The sequence below is a fragment of the Trachinotus anak genome, unplaced genomic scaffold (assembly GCF_046630095.1).
Source record: "Trachinotus anak isolate AG129_WGS33_773 ecotype Australia unplaced genomic scaffold, CSIRO_AGI_Tana_v1 ptg000003l, whole genome shotgun sequence".
NCBI classification, from domain to species: domain Eukaryota; kingdom Metazoa; phylum Chordata; class Actinopteri; order Carangiformes; family Carangidae; genus Trachinotus; species Trachinotus anak.
In genome coordinates this window covers 24773505-24795741 of record NW_027273854.1, presented here as the reverse complement: position 1 = coordinate 24795741, position 22237 = coordinate 24773505, and the positions used below count along the sequence as shown (strand labels likewise).

General features: G+C 44.7%; 1 protein-coding gene across 2 annotated transcripts; it reads left to right on the top strand.

Annotated features, from left to right (window-relative positions):
- The first annotated feature begins 80 nt into the window (after window positions 1-80).
- Window positions 81-20980, top strand: carm1 (coactivator-associated arginine methyltransferase 1). 2 transcript variants are annotated; one of them, XM_071474816.1, is made up of 16 exons: window positions 81-222; window positions 5244-5369; window positions 7150-7256; window positions 8629-8733; window positions 9368-9478; window positions 9977-10154; window positions 10287-10377; window positions 12049-12130; window positions 12487-12572; window positions 12712-12801; window positions 12928-13065; window positions 15323-15412; window positions 15532-15644; window positions 16494-16571; window positions 18187-18255; window positions 18373-20980. In XM_071474816.1, exons 1-16 carry the CDS (start codon window positions 81-83, stop codon window positions 18510-18512), a joined length of 1746 nt encoding a protein of 581 aa, XP_071330917.1. In that variant the 3' UTR covers window positions 18513-20980. The 2 variants fall into 2 exon arrangements, with proteins under 2 accessions (XP_071330917.1, XP_071330918.1); XM_071474817.1 differs by having other exon boundaries at window positions 18187-18287.
- Window positions 20981-22237: the final 1257 nt, after the last annotated feature.

Below are 22237 nucleotides of genomic sequence, written 5' to 3'. Positions count from 1 at the left end.
ATGCCCAGTCTGCCTCCAGCAGAGAGCAGTGCTTGGTTGGATGTGAGCGTCACCGACCTGTCTCGACTTCCAGATCGAAGATGGCGGTCTCGGTGTTCCGCGGCGTGCGGCTCCTCTCCATTGGAGACGCGAATGGAGACATACAGCGACACTCAGAGCAGCAGCCCCTCCGGTTAGAAGTCAAAACCTCACAGGATGCTGCCCTCATCAATCTCTCCAATGGTGAGTTGACCTTTTCTGCAGCTGCTCCTCGGTTGGTCGGCCTGGCTTAACTGCCAGTGCTAATGCTATGCAGTGCTAATGCTTATACGGCTAATCTGGCCATACGTAGCGCTAGCCACCGAGGAGCTAACCCATCTTGAGAGACCACGTCGCCTCCCCCTGCTCGTCACGAGGGAGCCCTTAAAACTCTCATTTCCCGTTGTCCGTGGGGTCTTTGGGCTTCTTAACTTTGGGCTCCCGGCTCCCACACATGTTCTCCGCTCTGGAGACCTCGACAGAAATGTAGCGCAACACATTCAGCGTAGGTTAGTTAGTCACAGCAGTGAGCAGGGCAGCTAAGTAGTATGTAGTTTAGTGCTAGTTAAACAATGCCACTAGCCTGGCTTCAGCGGTGATGCGCTAGCATGCATCCCACTCGGTCGCATCTAACATCTTTTGCCCTTGAGGCTTCACTAACGTTTGTTTTGTCGCATAAATACGATTCTTGTGAAGTGAGCGTATTTCGCGTTGTCTCCAGGGGACCCACGTAATATAATTTAGGTGTTTAGCCTATGAATTAGCTTATGGATTGTTTTGGAGCCGAGAGCAGATGGCATCAGTCCCGGCTCTCCGCTGTGCGCCGTGGTCCCGGCGGCTGCCGCTGCTATAACACTGTGTTCAGCCGGTAGCCCGTCGCGTCTTAGAGCGGTTAACACATAAACTTTTGAAGCTTTTACTTTTTTGGGGGAAAACGGTGTTTGCGTTTTGGATGGCGTAGCGGGACCGGGCCCTCATTACTTATGCATTCATCTTTGTTCTCATCGGAACAATAGACGCTTCCCCGCGCCTTCTTCCCTCCCGTGTGGACGCAGGATCAGAGCCGCTGCGCTCCTCCGCGGCTTTTGTTCGTCGGTGGGATGTCCCGCTGGAGAGAAACAGTCGCGCCGCTGGCCTCCTCTGCTGTGATGCTGAAGTTCAACAAAAGCGCACTTTTTTTCCCTTTTTTTTTTAACACAAAAGGATTCATTGTAGATCTTTGAGCAATCCTGTATGAAGGTTTGCTGAGGATCACCACACATCTCTTGCCGCGCAAATTAATTGAAGGTTTAAGTTCTCCCTGTGGGAATTTAGGCCTTGAAAAACAACACATTTTAAAGCAGCTAAAGACACACTAATACACCGTCATTTTTTGACAGGAAATGCATTAAAATTCTTAAAACACTTGAAACCACAGAGAAAATTATGTGAATATTATAATCTCTAAAGTCTCTAAATGCATCACACAACTTATTTGCATCAGGGGAAATCCACTGATTTTACACATCAAAGTCTCATTTCCACGTGTTGTGGAGTACTAGTGCATGAGTGAAACACCTTGTGTAAAACTTTTTGCATCTCCAAAGGGAGCTGTGTGAAGTCTGACAAACTGCCTCAAGGATGTCACTGGAATCTGCAGTGGTTGGATCTGAAGAGGAAAAGTTGAAGAGGGGGAAATAAAAAGTTTGGGTGTATAGTTAGAAATGAATGAACTCAGGGCTCTGCAGAGCTTTTATAATGTGTGAATTGGACAAGTTGTCTGGCTGCACCAGCGCGAATGACTCTTATTAGTAAAGCAAAACATTCAGGTAGTGACTTCCTACTTTTAGCTAGTACTGATTGTTACTGGTTAAAATGGCGAACAGCAGGTTTTATCAGATGTTAACTCCATGACTTTGACGACAGGTGAAAATGAACCAATGCTGTTGTCAGATTTGTGTGCCGACTCCACAATGAGGAGTCGTGCCAGAGTTTCTGAGTGTTATCTTCCCCTGGTATATAATAGGTCTGGACCTCCTAAATGTATTGAGTATTTGGGTATTGGGTGTTAAAAGCCTTTCAGACCACAAGAGTGCAGAGCACACCCACATGATAAGCAGTTATCCAGTGAAAATAAAACACTAGGCTATGGCTTCATTATTTTCCATATAGATTCAGCTGGAGGCCAGATACAGCTGACCTATAAAATCAAGTTTTCAGTGTTTTACTGAACTTGCTGTGATTTTTTTTTTTTTTTGACAGTATTTGCGTATTATTTTTTACAATAACAAATATACATCAGTTTGTATGTCTGTTGTATCATGAAAACTGAAAGCAACCAGAGTAAGAAATAACCTGAAGTCAATAAAAGTATTTAAATCAACTGCACTAAAAGTTGTCCATCAACCAAACTACAGCAGTCAGTCTTGACAAAGTCTGCAGGCAGCCAGGAATAGTAGCCACAGGCAAAAAGGATAACAAGGACTGAGTCTACCCTCTCACTGTGGTACATGAATGCATCTGTGGAGCCCTGAAGTTCCAGGTTGTCTCTCACTATTCTTTAGCGTACCCACTGCGCTTTGACAGCAGGTACAAAAACATACATTTTTTTGCATTTCGAGCGCACAGAAAGTACATCTAGTAAATATTAATTTCAGTCCAGTTTGCAGAGTTGTGAGTAAATGTATCAAATTTGATTGTGAGGAATCATATTTTACATGTGCATGTAGTTATGATCAGCTGCAGCCGTGTGGTAATACAGTGCATTCAGAAAGTATTCAGACTCCTTCACTTTCTTCACATTTAATGACAAAGTGAAAACAAAATTTTATTTTATTAAAAAGTAAAAACTGAAATATCCAATTTTGACATAAGTATTCAGACACTTTACTCATTGCTCAGTTGAAGCACATTTGGCAGCGATTACAGCCTCGAGTCCCTCATCCCCAGCCATGACACTTATTGGTGAGGCCGAACAAGTCAATTGTGATTTCATCAGACCAGATAATCCTGTTTCTCCCAGGCTGAGAGTCCTTTAGCTGCACTGATGCTTGTCTTTCTGCAGGTTTCTCCATCTCAACACAGGATCTCTGGAGCTCAGCCACAGTGACCATCAGGTTCTTGGTCACTACTCTTACCAATGCCCTTTGGGGCGGCTGCTCTTGGTAGAGTCCTGGTTGTTCCAAACTTCTTCCATTAAGGAGTCCACTGAGCTCTTGGGAACTGTCAGTGCAGGAGAAATGTTTTTGTAGCCTTCCCCATATCTGCTTGACACAATCCTGTCTCTGAGCTCTGCAGGCAGCTCCTCCCTGCTCATGGCTTGGTTTTTGTTCTGATGCACACTGTCGGCTCTGAGACCTTTATATAGACAGGCGTGTGTCCAATCAGCTGAATGTACCACTGGTGGACTCCAGTCAAAGTGTAGAAACATCTCAAAGATGATGAAGAGAAATTTGAGGAAACTGAGCTAAATGTCGAGTGTCATAGAAGAGGGTCTGAAAACTTATGTCAGTGTGATATTTCCGTTTTTAAAACATTTTAAAATCCTGTTTTTGCTTGGTGACTTTGGGCTATTGAGTGAAGATTGAGGAGGGAATAAATGAAAACAAATGATTTTAGCTGGAGGTTGAAACATAACAGAGAGAGAAAGTGAATTGGTCTGAAGACTCTGAATTCACTGACTATAACAACAGAGCAGATGAAAGCTCATGACATGTTGCACATTAGAGTGCATGAATATGGCTATTTCCTTGAGGCGATACACAAACCCCATGTGTGTCAAACTTGTAAAAGTACCACTAGAAAAGATTAGCTTGTCAGTTTTTTTGAGTTTGTTAAAACTTAAAACTTAAAAATCACATCTCATCAGTTTCTACAGTCAGAATCTCTCAGTTAAAGTTTCACTCACATCGCACCAAGTGAATCAACTCTGAGCTCTGAATCACTGGGTAGTTCCTCCCTTTGCCCCCAAAACAACCTCAGTTCTTTGTGACGTGGATTCCACAAGATGCTTGAAAAGTTTCCTTTAAGACTCTGGTTCGAGCTGTCACGCTACAAGTTTTTTCTCACCCACGTATCCCTGTGGTTTCGCGGTTTATCACTAATGATCCTGCCCTTACTTTACCCCTCCGCTACCTGTTGGCCTGCCACAGTCTAATTTGTGGGTAGAAATATTTTTACACTTCTCATAACAACATAAAAGATCTCTGAAGTGTTTTGCACTTTTCCCTCCGATGGACCATTAACAAATACAAGTATTTACAGGCCCCTCTCTGTGTGTGGCTGTGCGCTGTGGGTGTGCTGGGACTGGGCGTGCACAAAACACTACAGTTTGTTTGATCAATCAAACCCCGCCCTTGTTTAACTCAATTCTGGCACTGTTTTATTTCTCCTGCCTTTGCCAAAACAATTAGCTGAGAAAGGCTTGTGTGAGGAGATGCAGGCCGGTCTACCTGAGCGAATGGACCAGCTGCTGCACCACTGTGCGTGCATGCTTGTGCCTGCTTGTGGGTATGTGGTAGTGTCTTCTTTGTTTCACACTATCCCCACTTAGCTGCACACACCGTAGTAAGCCGAGGTAGTGGTGGTGCTGGTCCTGGTCAGTTGTGAATAATGAGAACCATATGATAATTCAGCACGCAGGGAAACACTGCTTCCTCCTCTTTGAGAAACATTGACTAAAAACCACAGCTGTTTGAGGAAATTACTGAAACTGACCAGCATGGCTGCTTTTGCACTTTTCATACGTTGACACTTAGAAAAATATAGAAGAACACCAGCTGTATCCTTTTAGCCTTGTACCCCTGCTGTTTTTGTAGACATGAAAATGTATGCAAATGTAAATGTAAATCATGAAACTGGGAAGACACCGGTATCATCAGCAGGTGTGGAATAATCTCACCTGGAAGATAGCAGGATATGATGAAAAATGAGAGGCTGGTTGTTGCATATGGATTCCTGTTAATGTGCCTTTTTCAAGCTTTTTAAAAAAGACCAGATTTCAGTAATTATGAGCCAGCATGTGAGGCTGCATTGTATTCAGCTCTCCCACACAGGAGCAGCTTGTGTTAAATGTGTGACAAGCAGCAAGAAGACAGTCTCTTTGCAGAAAAAAAATGAAGACATGTTAAAACTCCAAATGGGTATTTTCAAATCAGTTGATCAAAAAAAAAAAGAAAAGTTTAAGCAACATGCATCACACAGTTCTATTGGTCCTAACTCTTTCCATCCCCTCCATTTCGTTCCAGGAGAGGAGGCGAGTGTGTTCAAGTGTTCGGTTTCCAGGGAGACGGAGTGCAGCCGCGTGGGGAAGCAGTCATTCATCATCACACTGGGCTGCAACAGCGTCCTGCTGCAGTTCTCCTCACCTGGAGGTACACAAGAAATGCCCCAACACAATAACACCACTACACACTGTACATAAGTACATTGTTGCACACCTCTGAAGTCTGCACGTGATTTTAGCTGGAAATATGCTAAAAATGCAGCTACCAGTAAGGAAACAATTTCCTGTGTAACCAAGCATGTATTGGAAAAATGGAAGACTAATAATACGTCCATTAGTGAAGAATTTAGGTAACTAAATACATGTGTTCCTCTTTAGTGCCCTATTTTAAATACCCTGCTCTAGCACCGTACTGGCTTTGCCAGCGTTCAAAAGTCTATGCAGGCAGTGAGCATGTGTTTCCCACACACTTGGCACACCTTCTACAGAGCATGGAGCAGGTTAAATGAGTCTCACCCAGACATACGCCCTTTTTTTTTGACGAGTCCCCTGAATAGTTATTGTCCAATCAGAGCTCAGTGACTGTGATCAGCCAGGCAGGCCCGTCAAGCTTGAGGTTTGTCTACATGTTGAAGTGGTAGAGTCTTTCCAAAACCAAAAACACAAGAACAAAAACAGGAGTGGATTAAACAGTGTCTCTAATGTAGGCTGTAAACTGAAGCATGTCTGGCTAAGTAGCTTAGCACCCACAGCGGTAACTGTCACGTCATTAGCTGCTGTCCATCAGCAGTGCTGTGTTTCCCTGCTGGTCCTGGGTCTGACCTGAGTTTAGGATAACGTTCAGGTTGACAGCTCTCTCACACTCTGTACTGGATGCAGGGAAGTTTCCGCTCCAGCAGCGTTACTTGACATAATGTCAGACTTGACAAACACATTAGTCTTCACTCTAAAAGCCTTTCTCTGGTCATGTTAAAGTTGAGAAGTACTGAAAAATCAGAACAATAAAGCATAAACCTAACAAGGCACACAGTTATTTCAGAGTGAAATAAATGAAATTAAATCCTTTTTTCAAACTTACACCTCAGGATTTAACTCTGTGGTGCAATGAATGAGTTATGTTGTTATTTTATCTCCAGCTTTAGCTTCAGTCATGTATGTAGCCAACATGTGTGTGTTTAACCACTTCCTGCAGCAGCTGTTTTTGGCCTGTTTGAAATACCTCAACTTAATGCTTATTAACCTCCCATGTAAACATTGCTGAGCCGTGGCTAAAGCCTTCAATGGAAGAAGACAGTTAATGTATAAGAATAGATTACTGGCTTTATGTGCCTCAGTGAAAATACTGGTCATTGAAAACACTATTAAGTAAATTATATAAAAGAAGTTGGCCTTATATGAATTAAGGCCAACTTCTAGTATTGCACTTAGTTTTTTTGTTGTACAATGACCCCACTAAAATATAAATGATAAAACTCCACACTTCCCACACTTCATGCCCATAATTGCATGAAACTTCACGTTGATAAGTACAGAAGCACAGAACATTGTGGGCCAAATCTTTCCAAAATATTTGTATTTCAAATAATATTTCTTTTCTTTTTTTCTTTTTTCTTTTTTTTACTGATAATCTCTAAAGTACTAACAACCACAATATGGGGTCATTTCAATTAGTGTAAAAATGTAGTGCTGTTACAATACACTGTTGACCCAAAACACACATACTCAAATGTGTTTTAAGCACGTCAGCATGTTAACCTCACATTCATGGTTTCATTTCACATTCAGTGTGTGTGTGTGTGTGTGAGTTTAATGAAAACATATAACTGACCTGATCTGGCTCCACTGTATGTGTGTTATTGTCTTCAGTGTCATGCAGGCGCAGTGTGACCTGTAACTTCCCATGTTTGTGTGTTTGTGTTGTGCTACAGACTTTCAGTCCTTTTATAATCTCCTGAAGAACTGTCGTGGGCATTTTGGTGAGCGCTCAGTGTTCAGCGACAGAACAGAGGAGTCCTCTGCTGTACAGTACTTCCAGGTGAGACCCGCCTGTGCCTGCCACTACACATGTGGTGTCCCTCTGACTGGGTAGACAGCACTTCCTTGTTTACAGCCAATCGGATCATGCCGATTCTCAACTATATTTGCATAAAGCAGGAACTTGACCATCCTGTCATTGACTGTCTGTAGTGCTGCTGTCAGACAGCAGCCTGCCACACTGAAAAACTTCCATCAGCAGTTGACATGTGGTCCATATGCTTCAACACCACTACTCAGAAAACACTGTCTTTAGGTTACAAGCTCCAGTTTAGCTCCAGTTTAGCTCCTGTTCCCAGTTGGAGAAAATCTCCCAAGATGTGTTTTTCTTCTTCTGTTAATAATGACTATTAACAGCAAATCTGAAAACCAGCGTAACCTCATTCTTGACTGCAAAACAGGATGACTTGTGCAAAACCTTTGATTTTACTTCTTGACTTCTCTTTGTTCCATCTCCTTACAAAAACATTAACCCATTAAGACCGGGGGCGACCTATGTGTGCTTCTCCCTTTAAGACCGAATGAGACGTACACGCAAGGTTTAAGTTTATGATGACATCATTTTTAAGACGTGACTGATGATGAAATGCACTGTGATTTGCTGAGATTCGTGTCAGGAAGGTGAAATCCATCATGAGAAATGTATTTTGTTTGTTTTTTTTTTTTCAGCAGTTTTAGCTGCAAAAACATTTTTCAAGGCTGAGTGAATGATCTGGGTGAGGGGAGCGATAGTGAAGCAGGTTACAGCAGTTACCTGGATGAAAACGACAAAAACAATGACTGACAAGATTCAGACAGTGACTTCAACCTGCTAAGCTGCTAAGCTAAACTAGCTAGTCAAGGTTCAGGATGAGACATGTCGAAGGTGGAGGAGGACGAACGGCGAGCCAGTATCACCGCTGTCTAGGAGTTAGTTTGACCTGATGCAATGCTTGTCACTAAAACCTTTATTTTTCAGCCTCTGAAGCAGATGGAAGCATGAAAAAAATAAATTGAAACCTCTGGGTTTTATTGTAAATTGCTGCCTTTACCCTAATGTTCAACATTTTTTAAATAGTCAATAAATATTAGAAAAAAGTTGAACTGAGAATATGTGCTTGTTTTTCCAGCCATATATAGTTTCAAAAGCAAAGGCAGTGATTCACAATAAAAGTCAAATGTTTTATCTCTGGAATGGTTTTCTTTCATGTTTATCAGATGCAGAGGCTGAGAAATAAAGGTTTTAGTGAAGGTCAGAAAACCCTCAGGTTTCAGGAGGTTGTTTTAAACAGTGCTGAGATTTTTTTTAGAGGGCGCCTTAGGTCTTAATGGGTTAACTTCATATGATAAAAAAATAACATCTGTGTATGAATGTTTTTCTCGTCTCCCTGCAGTTTTATGGCTACCTCTCCCAGCAACAGAACATGATGCAGGATTACGTTCGGACAGGGACTTACCAACGGGCTATTCTCCAAAACCACACTGACTTCAAGGACAAGGTGACCACTGCAGACATGCACCCTTTAATAAAGGCTGGGCTTTGCCTTAAATGAAGTACTTCACATTAAGTGTTGACAAAAGTGTTTAAAGCTGTTCCTAATGACCGAAGGGCAAAATGCTGCTGTGATTAAAGAACGGAAAGATGCAATGAATCATACAGAAGTTTTTAACCCACAGAGTGGGGGTGGGCGACGTGACGGTATCGTGCAGTGGTTTTCACCACAGTATCCCACCGCCCATCACTTAGTGCTGAGATCACTCACAGGTGCAGGTCACCAGCAGGTCTGGACCCCGGACAACCCCTGTGACCTATAAATTATATATAATATAAACCATTTTGGAGCGTTGGCTTCTCCAGCCTTCACAGCACTGGTCACGTGACAATGTGTTAAAGCTGTTCCATTGTTAAGATGTGTTGAGACTGTTAGTTCGTTATAAAAATGGTTGATGTGAAATTGAGTCAACAGAAAAGAAGAAAAGGGGAAACTCGAGCAACACTTTTTATTTTATTTTTATAAAATTAAACACATTTCCGTTATTTTCCTTGAATTGAGAAAAGAACATTTCATTATCATTAGAGATGTGATTATTCATCCTGCCTAATACTGGCTTTCCCCGGTCTGTGTTCTCCAGGTGGTGCTGGACGTCGGCTGTGGCTCGGGGATCCTCTCTTTCTTTGCAGCTCAAGCTGGAGCCAGGAAGGTTTACGCCGTGGAGGCCAGCACCATGGCACAGCACGCCGAGGTCCACACACACACACACACACAGATTATTGTAAATATCAGTGACCATGACCATTGTGATTCAAAACTTAACCATCATTAAAATCAGAGAGAGTACTGGAAATTGTTCTCAAGTAAAAGCACTGTGGGCAAAGACGTTTTACTTAAGAAGAAGTAAAAGTACTTGTGTAAAAAGTACAAAGTAAGTCGGGTCTGCATGATGGAAATTTTGTCATCACAGGATGTGTGCAGGGATCTGTGCAGACGTGTGTCCATCTTTGATTCTAGATGGATTTTTAATGCTCATTTGAAGCTTTTATTGCACTTAAGTTCCGGAGCTGGTTCTCTTCTCTGCTCTGATTCTTTGATTGGCTCTTTTCATCTGTTTAACTAAAATACTTAAGCTACACAAAAACAACTTTGCTTCAGTAGTAAGAGTAACTGTAACTGTAACTTGTTACTTCCACCTTCGATGAAAGTAGGATTTCCAGGCCTAGTAAAGGAATCCTCTGCCTCACAGGTGCTGGTGAACAGTAACCGTCTAGGGGAGCGTGTGGTCGTCATCCCGGGGAAGGTGGAGGAGGTGACGCTGCCGGAGCAGGTTGACATCATCATCTCAGAGCCGATGGGCTACATGTTGTTCAACGAGCGCATGCTGGAGAGCTACCTGCACGCCAAGAAGTTCCTCAAACCCAGTGGTGAGGAGCACAGCAGACAGTCCGTCGTCTCATAGTGTGTTGGAAGTACATTAGACTCACCTCCTGTGTGTGTGTGTGTCTGTGTGTCTGTGTCTGTGTCTGTGTCTGTGTCTGTGTGTGTGTGTGTTTTAGGTAAAATGTTCCCCACCATCGGCGATGTCCACCTGGCCCCCTTCACAGATGAGCAGCTCTACATGGAGCAGTTCACCAAGGCCAACTTCTGGTGAGGAGGGGAAGAGGCTGGGGAAGTTCAGGACCTGGAGTGTCCTACAACCTGAACCTTTAAGAACCTTGTGGGCTTTTTGGAGCTTGGTCCTTCACTGTGTTTTAAAACCTGGATCATTTTGGATGCACATTATTGAGAAGGCAGCAGAGGGACCAGCTGTAACTAAAGTGGAGCCAGTGCTTCGAGCCACGTCAGTTTTTCCAGTCTGCTCTGCTGCACTCAGGGGGCCTCCTGCAACTACCACTTATATGAACAGATTGGTTCTTAAGTGGCAAGTACAAGCGATTTAAAAGAATGAGAAGGGTTGTCAGTGGTGTGTGAAGGAGGTGGGAGGGAGCTGTAGGCTCGGCAGGTGCAGCATGCATGATAGATCTCCAGCGGGGGGGGGGGGGGGGGGGGGGGGGGCACCAGTGGTCTTCCCAGCTGTCTTCACTGTCCTGGGAAGGTTCTGTTTAGTTTCTCAAACAGGCAGTAATGATGAAATAAGATGCTCTTGACAGTGCTCTGTAGGAGATGTAGAGCAGCAGGGTGGGGAGATTTGCCTTCTTCAGGCTGATGACTGCTGTGGTGCACCATGGTGATGCACCCAACAGAGTCTCCTTGGTCTTGTTGATGCTGAGCAAGACGTTCTGGTTCCTGAATCAGTCGTTATGGTCTGACCGTGTTGAAGCAGAGTCGATGAAGAGAATCCTGGTATAACACTCCTTGTTTGAAGCCATGGGGCCAGCGTTCATGCAGGATGCATTTTCTTTGGGGCAGGTCTGATGGTGGCACTCTGGAGGCAGGAGGGCGCAGTAGAGTTCAAGAACTCTACAGGGGAACCTTTTAAGTTATTTTATTTTTGGCTTCAATATGACAGGACAGTGACAGAGAGACAGGAAAGTTAGGGACGAGAGAGGGGATGACATGCAGCAAAGGGACTGAGGGGGATTTGAACCCAGGCCACTTACAGCCTCCCCACAGGTCAGGCTCAGCGCTGTCTGTGAGATGCATCCTTTACATTCATTGACCATTGGAGGAAAACAAGAAATAAGACATTTGTGGCGTATGTCAGTTTTCAGAGTGGGAGGCTGTTTGTCCCACGTTTTAACTGTGCTGTGGTTCATCACTGTTACATAAGAGCGAAGAGGTAGAGATACATGAAGAGACACTGACACTGCAGTCAGACTGATCTGCAATCAGCTTTTAATAACCAACCTGCCGATCTTCATGTTGTTACACTGTGTTTTTTGTTCATATTTTTCAGGTGCAAACACAGTTCACTGTTCAGTTTGTTTAGATCAGATGAATCTGATGTGTATGAAGTGTTTTTACTGTGTTTCGACTGGAACTGTTGTTTCACAGGAAAGTTTGATGATCATCGTAATTATACAGTGATGTTAAAATGTGACACTGAAACATCACACTTGCTTCATGTCTTAATGTATGAATAACTTGGGTTCTCTGATTCAGATGAAACTTAATCAGCACAGATGAAGCTGGTTTGTTTCACTCTGTAAGAAGTTGCATGCAGGATTTGTGCTGTGATTAATTTAAGTCAGTTTCACCTGAAGCTTCACAACTCTTGATTGGTTTAAAATGTTTATTATTCTGAGATTGAGCCAAATATATGATTAAATTATAATTTTCAACATTTTCATTACTATTTATCCTACCTCTGGCCTTCAGGTACCAGCCCTCTTTCCACGGTGTAGATCTCTCCGCCCTGCGGGGGGCAGCTGTGGATGAGTACTTCCGGCAGCCCATCGTGGTACGTTATCCACTACACACACACGCACTGGAGTGTACACTTACTAGATAATTAACTGTCTGTGCAGGGCAAATGTACAATCTGAAAGAGTCAGTGTATTAGGTTCTCACCTAAGGACTGAGTTCTGGTTGTGGCCCAGAAATGCAGTTTAGTTCAGTTTGACGTCAGGTAACCCTCAGGTTAGAAATGCTCTGTGGTTGATGGCACTAACCTGCTGCAGGTTCATGGACTGATTATTTTTGCTTCATGATACTTTTGCAAGTGTGTTTACCAGGTCTCATCTGGTTGGATCCTGTCCTACCTGTTTGGTTGTTGAGCTTCAGTCTTGTATGATGAGATTAAATTTCCCTCCACAGGACACGTTTGATATCCGTATTCTGATGGCCAAGTCAGTCAAATACACAGTCAACTTCCTGGAGGCCAAAGAAGAAGATCTTTACAGGTAGGTGTGTGTGTGTGTGTGTGTGTGTGTGTGTGTGTGTGTGTGTGTGTGTGTGTGTGTGTGTGTGAGTAATTATAATGAATGTATGTGTCAAGTGTAACTAACATTCCTCTTTCCTACCTTTTCATTTGGACCACAGGATAGAGATTCCCTTTAAGTTCCACATGATGCACTCTGGTCTGGTCCACGGTCTCGCTTTCTGGTTTGATGTGGCGTTCATGGGATCAGTGTAAGTCAGTCACTCAAAGACATACGGACATGTGGAGTGTGTTGAATCTTAAGAAATGCATTTAATTAGTGCCACGTAATTGTGTCTTGCTCTCACTCCACACCCCGGCTTGTGCCCCTCCCGCAGGATGACAGTATGGCTGTCCACGGCACCCACAGAGCCTCTCACCCACTGGTACCAGGTGCGCTGTCTGCTGCAGTCTCCCCTCTTCACCAAGGCTGGGGACACTCTGTCCGGCACTGCACTGCTGGTGGCCAACAAAAGGTATGAAGGCCGTTTTAGTCGTATACAGAATTTATAGGGATGCCCCCAAACGTGAGTCCATGAGAAGAGTCTTAGTCAAACAAGTTTTAATTGGTCGGTTGGTCACAGCAAAAAAAAGAAACAAAATCCCCAGGAAGTGTTGACACTCGGTCACTCAGATGTTGTTTACACAGCTGATCCCTGTGGTTATTAGATATGAATGAAACTGAGAGTTTCGGGTTCAGCTAACTGTGCATATTTAGTAATAACATGACAAACAGGACAGAGACATTCAATGAACAGCAGCAGCAACTTCTCTATTTTCCTAACACGTGTCACAGGGAGGACTCAGACAAATCCTGCCCTACGGCAGCTCTTAGGGGAGACGCTTCTTCAAATATCAAACCACCTGTCTGTCTGTTACAGTTATGACAAACTGGTTCTGTCAGGCAGGAAAAAGATGCAGGCAAACATTCACCTGTCACTCACTGACCTCAAATGTTTATCATTTGAAACATGTAAGTAGCCAAACTTTAGCCACGTAGCACGGCCGCTCGCTCTAACACTGTCCTTGCCAGTCGCTCCAACACATTTGGAATCATTCCAGCTTTTGCTGGTGTCGTTAAGCGGTGGCTCGCTCCTGTGTGCACAAATTTCAATTGATATTTCAAAGGCTCATCATTACAGTTTTGTATTTCTCTGTAATGTAGCACAGTGTTAATGATGTAACTTAGAGTTTCATTCTCAGCCCTGGACTCAAACCATCCTCTGATACCTCACTAAACAATATATTTAACTAATTAAATTAATATCATAAATGTGGGACCAACAGCTGACCAGGAAAATCATCAGTTGGGGACAGGTCTAATAATTTAGTTCTCTCTGGCACCATCGTCCATTTGTGCTTATTTCAAGTCAGAGGCTTAATACTGTGTCCCATCATGCTCAGTGGGGAAAAGATGTGCACCCCTGTCATAAGAACAACAGAATTGCACCCTTTGGTCTCTGCTCCCCCCTCCTCTCCCCTGTGCCATGGCTGAACTGACCCTGGGACAAATCCCTGTGGCCCCACAGCCAACCATCACCATGAGCTAACGTTAGCCTGAGTGAATCTGTCCTCAACACAGTTGTTGACATGTTGCCAAACCTGCATGGATCGGTGAGTAATGTTTTCCACACAGGTTCAACTTGCAGTCTGATTATGTGACTGGGAGGTTATTTTCTTTGGTGACTGTCAGACCGACGATGATGATTTCATATGATGTTGTGGTGCCAGGTCTAAAGGACGAACCACAGGTGGTCAAAGGACACGAGGGAGAGCAGCAGCGCCAATGAGAGCTGAGCTTGAGGAAAGAGCGGAGAGAGGATGTGTGTAGCGTTTTAAAATAAAAACTTTGCTCCTTTAACTGGCTCCTTCAGAAAGAAAAGGAATAGAAACGAGGAAATAGGAATGATGAGTACATAGAAATCACATTCATTTAATCGTGCAAAAAGAAAAAAGTAACCAGTACAAAGGATTAATGTTGGTGGTGCAGCTGTTACAGCTGTTTCATGGGTACACATCACAGCTGCAGCACAGATCATGGCAACTCCCACTTCAACAAAGCCACTCGATGTTCAAAGTTTCTAAATATCCATGGTAACCACGGCAGAGTCAGGCCACCATCCAACTGTATCAAATAGAAATGAAATGTAAAACTGTCTTGATATTTGAAGTTGGTAGCTGTTTTAGTTTCATTCTGAGGAGTCAAATGCTGATATTTTATCTCTGTGTTGTTATGTAATCTGATGTAAACGCCTTCACTGTAGCTTCACTCTGCCAGAACATTTCTTAGTCGGAGTCTCTGCTGGTTGCCTGGCAACCTCACACTGACGGCAAGACTCCAGGAAGTTACTGTGCCTGGTCAACAAATAGTCTGGCACTTTTCCTTCCCGTAACAGCACAGAGTTATTTTTACATTTTGGTTTTTGTTCAGATTAAATAAAGACATGAGGTGCTGGGAGGTGGATTTTCCTTTGGACAGAGCTGCACTAACTGTTCTGTTTCCAGTCTCTGTGCTAAGTTAAGCTAACAGGCTGTAGCTTAATATGTAGCGCAGAGACGTGAGGGGTGCATCTGTGTCTCAGCGATAAAGCAAATCAGTGTATTTCCCAAAATGTTGAACTACTCCCTGAAGCCCCCAGAGCCACGGTCTGGATCAAAACGACATGTGAATTTCACGTAATCTGATGTGCATCAGTTTATCAAATAACACAACGCTGATCTCCTCCCCCACAGACAAAGCTACGACATCAGTATTGTTGCCCAGGTGGACCAGACAGGATCAAAGTCCAGCAATCTCCTGGACTTGAAGAACCCCTTTTTCAGGTGAGTTGGTCTCTTGACCCCAGTAAACACACTTGTATGTAGATGGTGTTATTTAGGGCTTGCGACGGGGGTTGCTGTCTGTCTCTCTAATGTTGACTGGTGTGTGTATGTATTTGCAGGTACACAGGCACCACCCCCAACCCTCCTCCTGGCTCACACTACACCTCCCCATCTGAGAATATGTGGAACACGGGGGCAGCCTACAGCATGAGTCAGGGGATGGCTGTATCAGGTGAACACACATACAAACACTGGTAGATGAAACAAATCCACATGTTTACAAAGGGGTAAACAGCTGTTAGGGGTTTTCATGACTATTACAGGACTGTAAGAAACATAGGATGTCGGGTAACACTGAGTGATGATTGTCCCTTTCTGTGTAAGTTAAAGTGTAAACTGACATTTTCATTATATCCTGAGGTTTCTGGAACCACTGGTGTTGTGATCAGTGACAGACCTGAGCTGCTGTGAGCAGCAGTGATCAGTGTTGCATTCACTGTCTTCTTTCTGTCCACATGGCTTCACTGAATGTAATGACACTCTTCTATATATCTACACTAAATCACTTCACCTGTGTGAGGCTGTTCTTTACCTTACAAACCATTTCCACTTTAAATAAGTGGCATCAGTAGCTTTGTGCATCATTTTCTCAATAAACAAAATCAAATGTGCTCAGTGTGTATCGGTTACGTCTGGTTGTTACTGGGTCCATAGTGGCTGATATCTGACTCCTGTCAGATTTGTCTACAGAGAGGAGTTACTGCTCAGAGAGAGTTAGTGTCAGTGTGTGTTTTCCTTATGTCTAATATATATTTATACACAATACAGACCTGTGTCTTCTGTGAGACAGATAAAACTCAATCAAACATAATGTCAGTGAAGTCAGTCAGTCATTTCAGACACAGTCCACACAGCCTGACATTAAACAGCAGTGTAATATTAACATGGTTCTGTTTGTATTTCCTCTACTAGCTCATGTTGCTGATGTCGCTGCGACAACAAACAGCTTCATATTTCTCCAGTTTTTCCAAACAGTGGGGGGTAAATGTTTATTTCTGTGTTTTCTGTCTGTCCCCTCCAGGGATGCCTGCAGCTTATGACCTCAGCACAGTCATTGGCAGCGGCTCGGCGGTGTCTCACAACAACCTCATCCCTCTAGGTAGGACCCACACTCCCCCTGACATGACTGCGTCCTGTCGAACTAAATGTTGTGGCGAAGAAAACAGGAGAGTGAGCATGAAAATAGCAGAGCAACGCTGTTCATGTTCAAGTCCAGTGAGCTCTGCAGCTCTGAACGACAGGGTGAAGAACAACTTGGTCAAACAACACGTTCTGTAGGATCATGAGTTTTAGACTCATTACTTAAGCCCCTTTTCCACTGGTCAAAAACCCACTAAGACCCATTAACATCAGGGTTTGGTCTGCAGTGGAAAAGGGTAAAATCTGCTTTCACACCTGGGTCAAATGGCTCTGCAGTAGACAGGGGTATTTATTGGCTCCGGCTCCGATCGGCTCTGATCAGCATTGATATAAACACAAAACCTGGGTCAACCCACTAATTTTTGCCTCTTTTCCTGCTGTAACGTCTTTGGGAGATACCTGGAGCACACAGACACTGTCACCTGTCCAGCATGTTGCTGTGTAACCAGCAACTACACTGCACTCAGGGGTAAAAGAGTGAGCTGCAGCTCTGACAGTTTTAAAAACCAAAATCAGCGACAGAAACATCTCATATGGAGGCTCCGACACTTAAACTGGCTTTTACCAGTTTGCAGAGCAGCTCACTCTTCCTCCACTGCGTCTGTGTGTGTGTTCTGTAAGTGCAGTGATGACATCACTCCTTGCAGTTGTGTTTGTCCTGAGTCCAAACAGAACAGCAAACTCGGCTGGCAGTGGAAAAGTGTTTTTATTAGCGGGTTTAAAACCCACTTACACCTGCTAACTTTGGTGGAAAAAGTGTAGCAGAGACAGCTGTCACAGGTCTGGGCCAATGTTCAATAGTATCAAATATTGCGATATTTCCTGCCATATGTGATGTTTGTCACTTGTTGTGCAGTCTGCCTTGCTGCTGAGCCCAACCCTCAGGTCACTGCTCTGTTTGCTGGACTTTGTACCTTGGGATGAGACAAACAATATTTGAACTGAGCGGCAGAGTCACTTATACCTGAAACAGAAAATACAATGATATGATTTGTTGATGTGATTTGTTAATATAAGTTAAATGGTAAAAACAGCGAAAAGAACCTGCTCATGTATTGATTTTTTAAAATTTTTTTTTATTCCCAATCAATCGGCTGACAAATCAGTTGATGTGTTTCAGCACATTTAGAAAGGCAGTCAGCAGAAAACAGCTACACCTCCTCTACATATATCTATGTGTATGTACAGTGTGTATTCACATCATTTATTCTAGGTCTTCACTTTGAGCTGACACTTCAGCTCCTTTCATTTCTACCGACACTTCAGCTTTATTCAGTCCTCACACTTCACCTGAAGCTGCTTCTTCTGTCAGCACTTCAGAAATATCTGAGATTTCAGTTGTTGTCAGTATTTGTGAGGAATATTTAATTAAATTTTACAGAATATTCCAGCAGATAACACACTCACACTTTTTCATGAGACTCCGTCTCTGCTCTGTGATTGGTTGGCATCAGTTACAGGTTGTACTGCGATGACATGACTGATGGGACGGGTGTGAGGGGCTCTCAACGCTAACAGAACAAACAGAAAACAACATATCACATATCGCTGACTGTGCTCTCCTCTGTCCACAGTGAACACGGGAATCGTAAACCACACCCACTCCAGGATGGGCTCCATCATGAGCACAGGAATCGTCCAGGGTACGTCCACCTGAACAGAAACGAACAATAAAGTCAGTTTGTGCAGCACAGCAGAAATTCACCACTCAGTCAGCTTCAGTGTGAATGTTGAAGGTAACGCTCTGTTCTTCCATTCAGGAGCCACCACGGGGCAGTCGGGCCCGAGCAGCAGCGGTACTTACTATCCCGTCACCAACCAGTTCACCATGGGGGGCGCCGCCATCTCCATGGCCTCACCTATGGTCATCCCCAGCAACACCATGCATTACGGCAGTTAAGACGAGGACTTTGCTTCGCCAAGACCTCTTCGACCTTTCAGTCCCTGCATGACAAGAGCCCCACTCCCCCACCCCCAGAGCCCTCTCAGTGGAGCCCCCGCAGTCCTGCACCCATCCACCCTTCAGCCCTGACCGATCCACCGATCCGCAGCCAAAACCAATATACCAAAACCAGTGCTGTCCCGGCACCTCCTCCACGTGTTGGTCACCCTCATCCCTCTCTGTTGAGTCCATCACTATATGAACGATATGAACAGTCAAACGCTCTCATATCCGTCCAGACTCTTGTCTTGCTGACAGCTGAAACCTCCTCTTCCTCCTCGTCCTCCTCTTCCTCTCCTTGGATTCATTGGGACTGCAGCACATGCACAGCTGAGATGCACAGCAGTTATCATCTACCCCCTCCCCTCCCTGGGTTTTTCACCCTCCTACCGTCTCCATTCCCCCACCCCGTCGTCTTCTTTTTTTTATGTCTTGATGACCCCAAAGTTTTTCCCCCTAAGAACCTGCTTATTGCCAGAAACCAGCATCAGTCAGTTCCCATAATTCCCCACAGCTCGACACCAGACCTACACTGAAGCTTTTCCTTTGTCTAGTAGGACACAATTATCATCATCATCATCATCAACACTCATCTCCGAGCTGCAGTCTGGGCTTTTCATATCAGACACAGTCTTCAAAGCGTCTCCGCTCTCCTCTCAACAGACTGACTCACATCAGACTGAATGGTTCATTTTAAAGTATCAGTTCACATGAAACATATTTCCCCTGTTTACTCCACGTCAATGATGTGAGGCAGATATATCAGAGGACTGAAGCTGTCGACACACCTGAGGAGCATGTGGAAAATGTGCTGTTTTTTTTTTCTGTGACTTGGACAAACGAACCATCAAACCTCCTCTCATTGCCCAGCGTGTGGTTGTACTGAAAGCAGAGGTGTTGATGCATTCCACTGAGGTTCACACGGACATCAGGTTTTGGGAGAACGCTGGTCAGCTTCCACGTGAGGAGAGAAATCACCCATGTGTCCGCAGGAGAAAATGAAAACAACGAGACTCAGTCAAACGACTACGCAGCTACAGTCATTAGATCCACTGTCACTGTAAAAAAATCTTAACTAGTGCAGCTTTAAACCTGTGACGTGGTTAGCCTAGCTTAGCAGGGAGAGACGCTCTCTCCTGCTCTCGATCCAAAACATCTTTATATATAATGAACCTCTTCGGATCAGCAGCTGGGTGCAGATCCTGTGCTCATGCGTGTTGTGGTGTTGCCAGGTTTGAGCACCGTCCAAAGAGAACTAAAAGCCAGGTGACACTTTTTAATCGTCTCTTACAAACAATTAAAAAAAAAAGAAAGGACTTTTGTAAGGTCTAATTTGTCTTCAAGTACCAGTAAACCTGAGCGAGCTCTGTACTGGACACTGAAACCTAATTATTGGGTCTTTTAGTCTCCTAAAAGAAGCAGGGTCAAGGCCTCAGGATGATTTAAACGTGTTGTAAGTTTGCATGTGAAGGAAAAAGTGTTTTTAGCCGTTCGGAGCGACCTCACTCGTCACAGCCTCCTCATGGTCCCACTGGTCTGGAGTCTTTGGCGTCTTTTTGCAGTGAATAGTACAACACTGTCAGTTTCTCGGCCGTACACAGTGACGGTGGTAGTCGTGTGAGTAATGAAGAACGAGGCCGTGAGAGAGAAGCTCAGACCCGGCTCTCCGTGGAAGATGACCAGAGGGGAACTCTCCCAAACACCTGCTGTCTTTGTTTATGCTCGAACACTTCAGTCCTGTAAACCTGAGACACCGTCTGCTGCTCCCGCCCCTGTCACCCACCCTCGTTTTTAGCTGAGAGGACACCACTGCTTCCCCACCCCCCCCCCACCCAAGCCCGGTCACTCCAGCAGCTGGAGGAAGAAGATTTGGAGAACAAACCCGTTAAGGACCAATAAGCCCAGGTGGCAGCCCCACTGGCTGCTGGAGTGAGAGGAGCTGAGCTGGCCCGGCAGCGTCCTACTTCACTCCCTCGCTTCCTTCCCCTGCGTTCCCCCCGACCTCCTTTGAGACTGTGAGACTGTCACAAAGAGACTTCATCGTCGAGGCGTGGGAGACTGGGCCTGTCCACCCACCTCCCTCCTCACCTGTTCACTATATATGACCGCCAGCATATCATACCCCCCCCCCACACCCCCACAACCCCACCCCCCACCTGACACCCTTGTCCCCCTTTTATTAGTCAAGGAGAGAAAGACTGACACATGTATGCATTGCTTCCAGTGTCACAACTACTGGACTTGGTTTATTTGGAATTTATGAGTTAGCAAATTTTAAGAGCTGAGAAAAAATGTCTCTTTGTAGGATTAACTTTTTTTTGTTGTCTTTATTTTGTTTTGTTTTTTTTTTCTGTCACAAAAAAACAACGATTAAAAAAAAAAAAGAGAGAGCAAATTAAATGTGGTGGAGATGTTCCAAAAACCCATCCTGGAGTCAGCTGTTGTAGTACTTTCTTTTGTGTGAGACCCAGCAGATGTTTACCATGTGGTAGCCTTTAAACCATGGTGTCTCCTCTGTCATGGACACGTTGCTCTGTGTAGTCAGTAGTGGCGTCCACTTTTCTAATGGAAATGTGTAATAGGACGACTGTGTGTCATGTTCTGTTATTTCTGTGTTGACGAAGCAGTAATAACACCTTCCTCACTGTCTGACCTCGACTCTTCTGCTCCACACACAGACCGAGAGTCTGACCCACAACAGATCTTTACTGTCACTGTTAAAAACCACAACACGGGTCCGTTCAGCAGCTCGCGTGTCATCAACGTGCGGCAGAAAACACAGTTTAAGACACAAAAACAGTACAAAGAGTGTGTGTGTGTGTGTGTGTGTGTGTGTGTGTGACTGCTCTCAGCTGTCAGTTCTTCAGTCATTCAGTGGAAGTGTGTGTTGGCACAGAGGTGACAGCCTTTGTGAAGAAGCTGTTCACTCATCCTGGCCCTGTTCACACCTGCTTTAACATGTGTCTCCTGGGACCACTGCACATAAACAGGTATGTGTTGTTTTTAGCCAGTCAGGCAGATGGGCCGGAGAGAGAGTGAGTGGGGTTGAGCAAATCCATGTGATGTACACGCCTTAATGAAATAAGGTTTTATCCATTTGAAATATTTTCAGTTCACTGTGTTGGGACTAATGGGACTAATCAGACTGTGGGAGAGGAGGTCAGTAGAGGAGGCGGTCCTTTAGAGGAGGTCAGTAGAGGAGGCGGTCCTTTAGAGGAGGTCAGTAGAGGAGGCGGTCCTTTAGAGGAGGTCAGTAGAGGAGGCGGTCCTTTAGAGGAGGTCAGTAGAGGAGGCGGTCCTTTAGAGGAGGTCCACATGTGGCCCAGACCACCTCTGAATGTGGTCTGAGTGATCGGCTCTCGAATGCGTCCTGGGTGTTGACACCTGGTCTTGGAGCTGTCCACTTGTGATCGGATCACCTGAGACAGATGTGGTGTGAACAGGGCCTCAGTGTTGCATCAGATTGTCCTGTCTGTTCGTCCAGAGGGGAGAGGGAAACAGGCAGTGTCCAGGGGGAGATGAGTCTCTTATAACACTTTATTTTACAGTGTATATGTCACTGAGGGTGGTAGTGTGGCCCTGCTGCAGGTCCCCCCGGTCCTCCTGAACCACACAATGCAGCAGTAGGTCAGGGGGCCCCAGAGGGCCAGAGAGCTCAATGTGCCTGGACACTGGTGATTGTT

Bases quoted from the DNA above. Each gene is read 5' to 3' on its own strand.
- carm1 (XM_071474816.1), top strand. From the start codon at position 81: ATGGCGGTCTCGGTGTTCCGCGGCGTGCGGCTCCTCTCCATTGGAGAC. The intron at 10,155-10,286 runs GTGAGGAGCACA...TGTGTGTTTTAG, and splicing joins GAAGTTCCTCAAACCCAGTG to GTAAAATGTTCCCCACCATC. The intron at 13,066-15,322 runs GTATGAAGGCCG...CCTCCCCCACAG, and splicing joins CTGCTGGTGGCCAACAAAAG to ACAAAGCTACGACATCAGTA.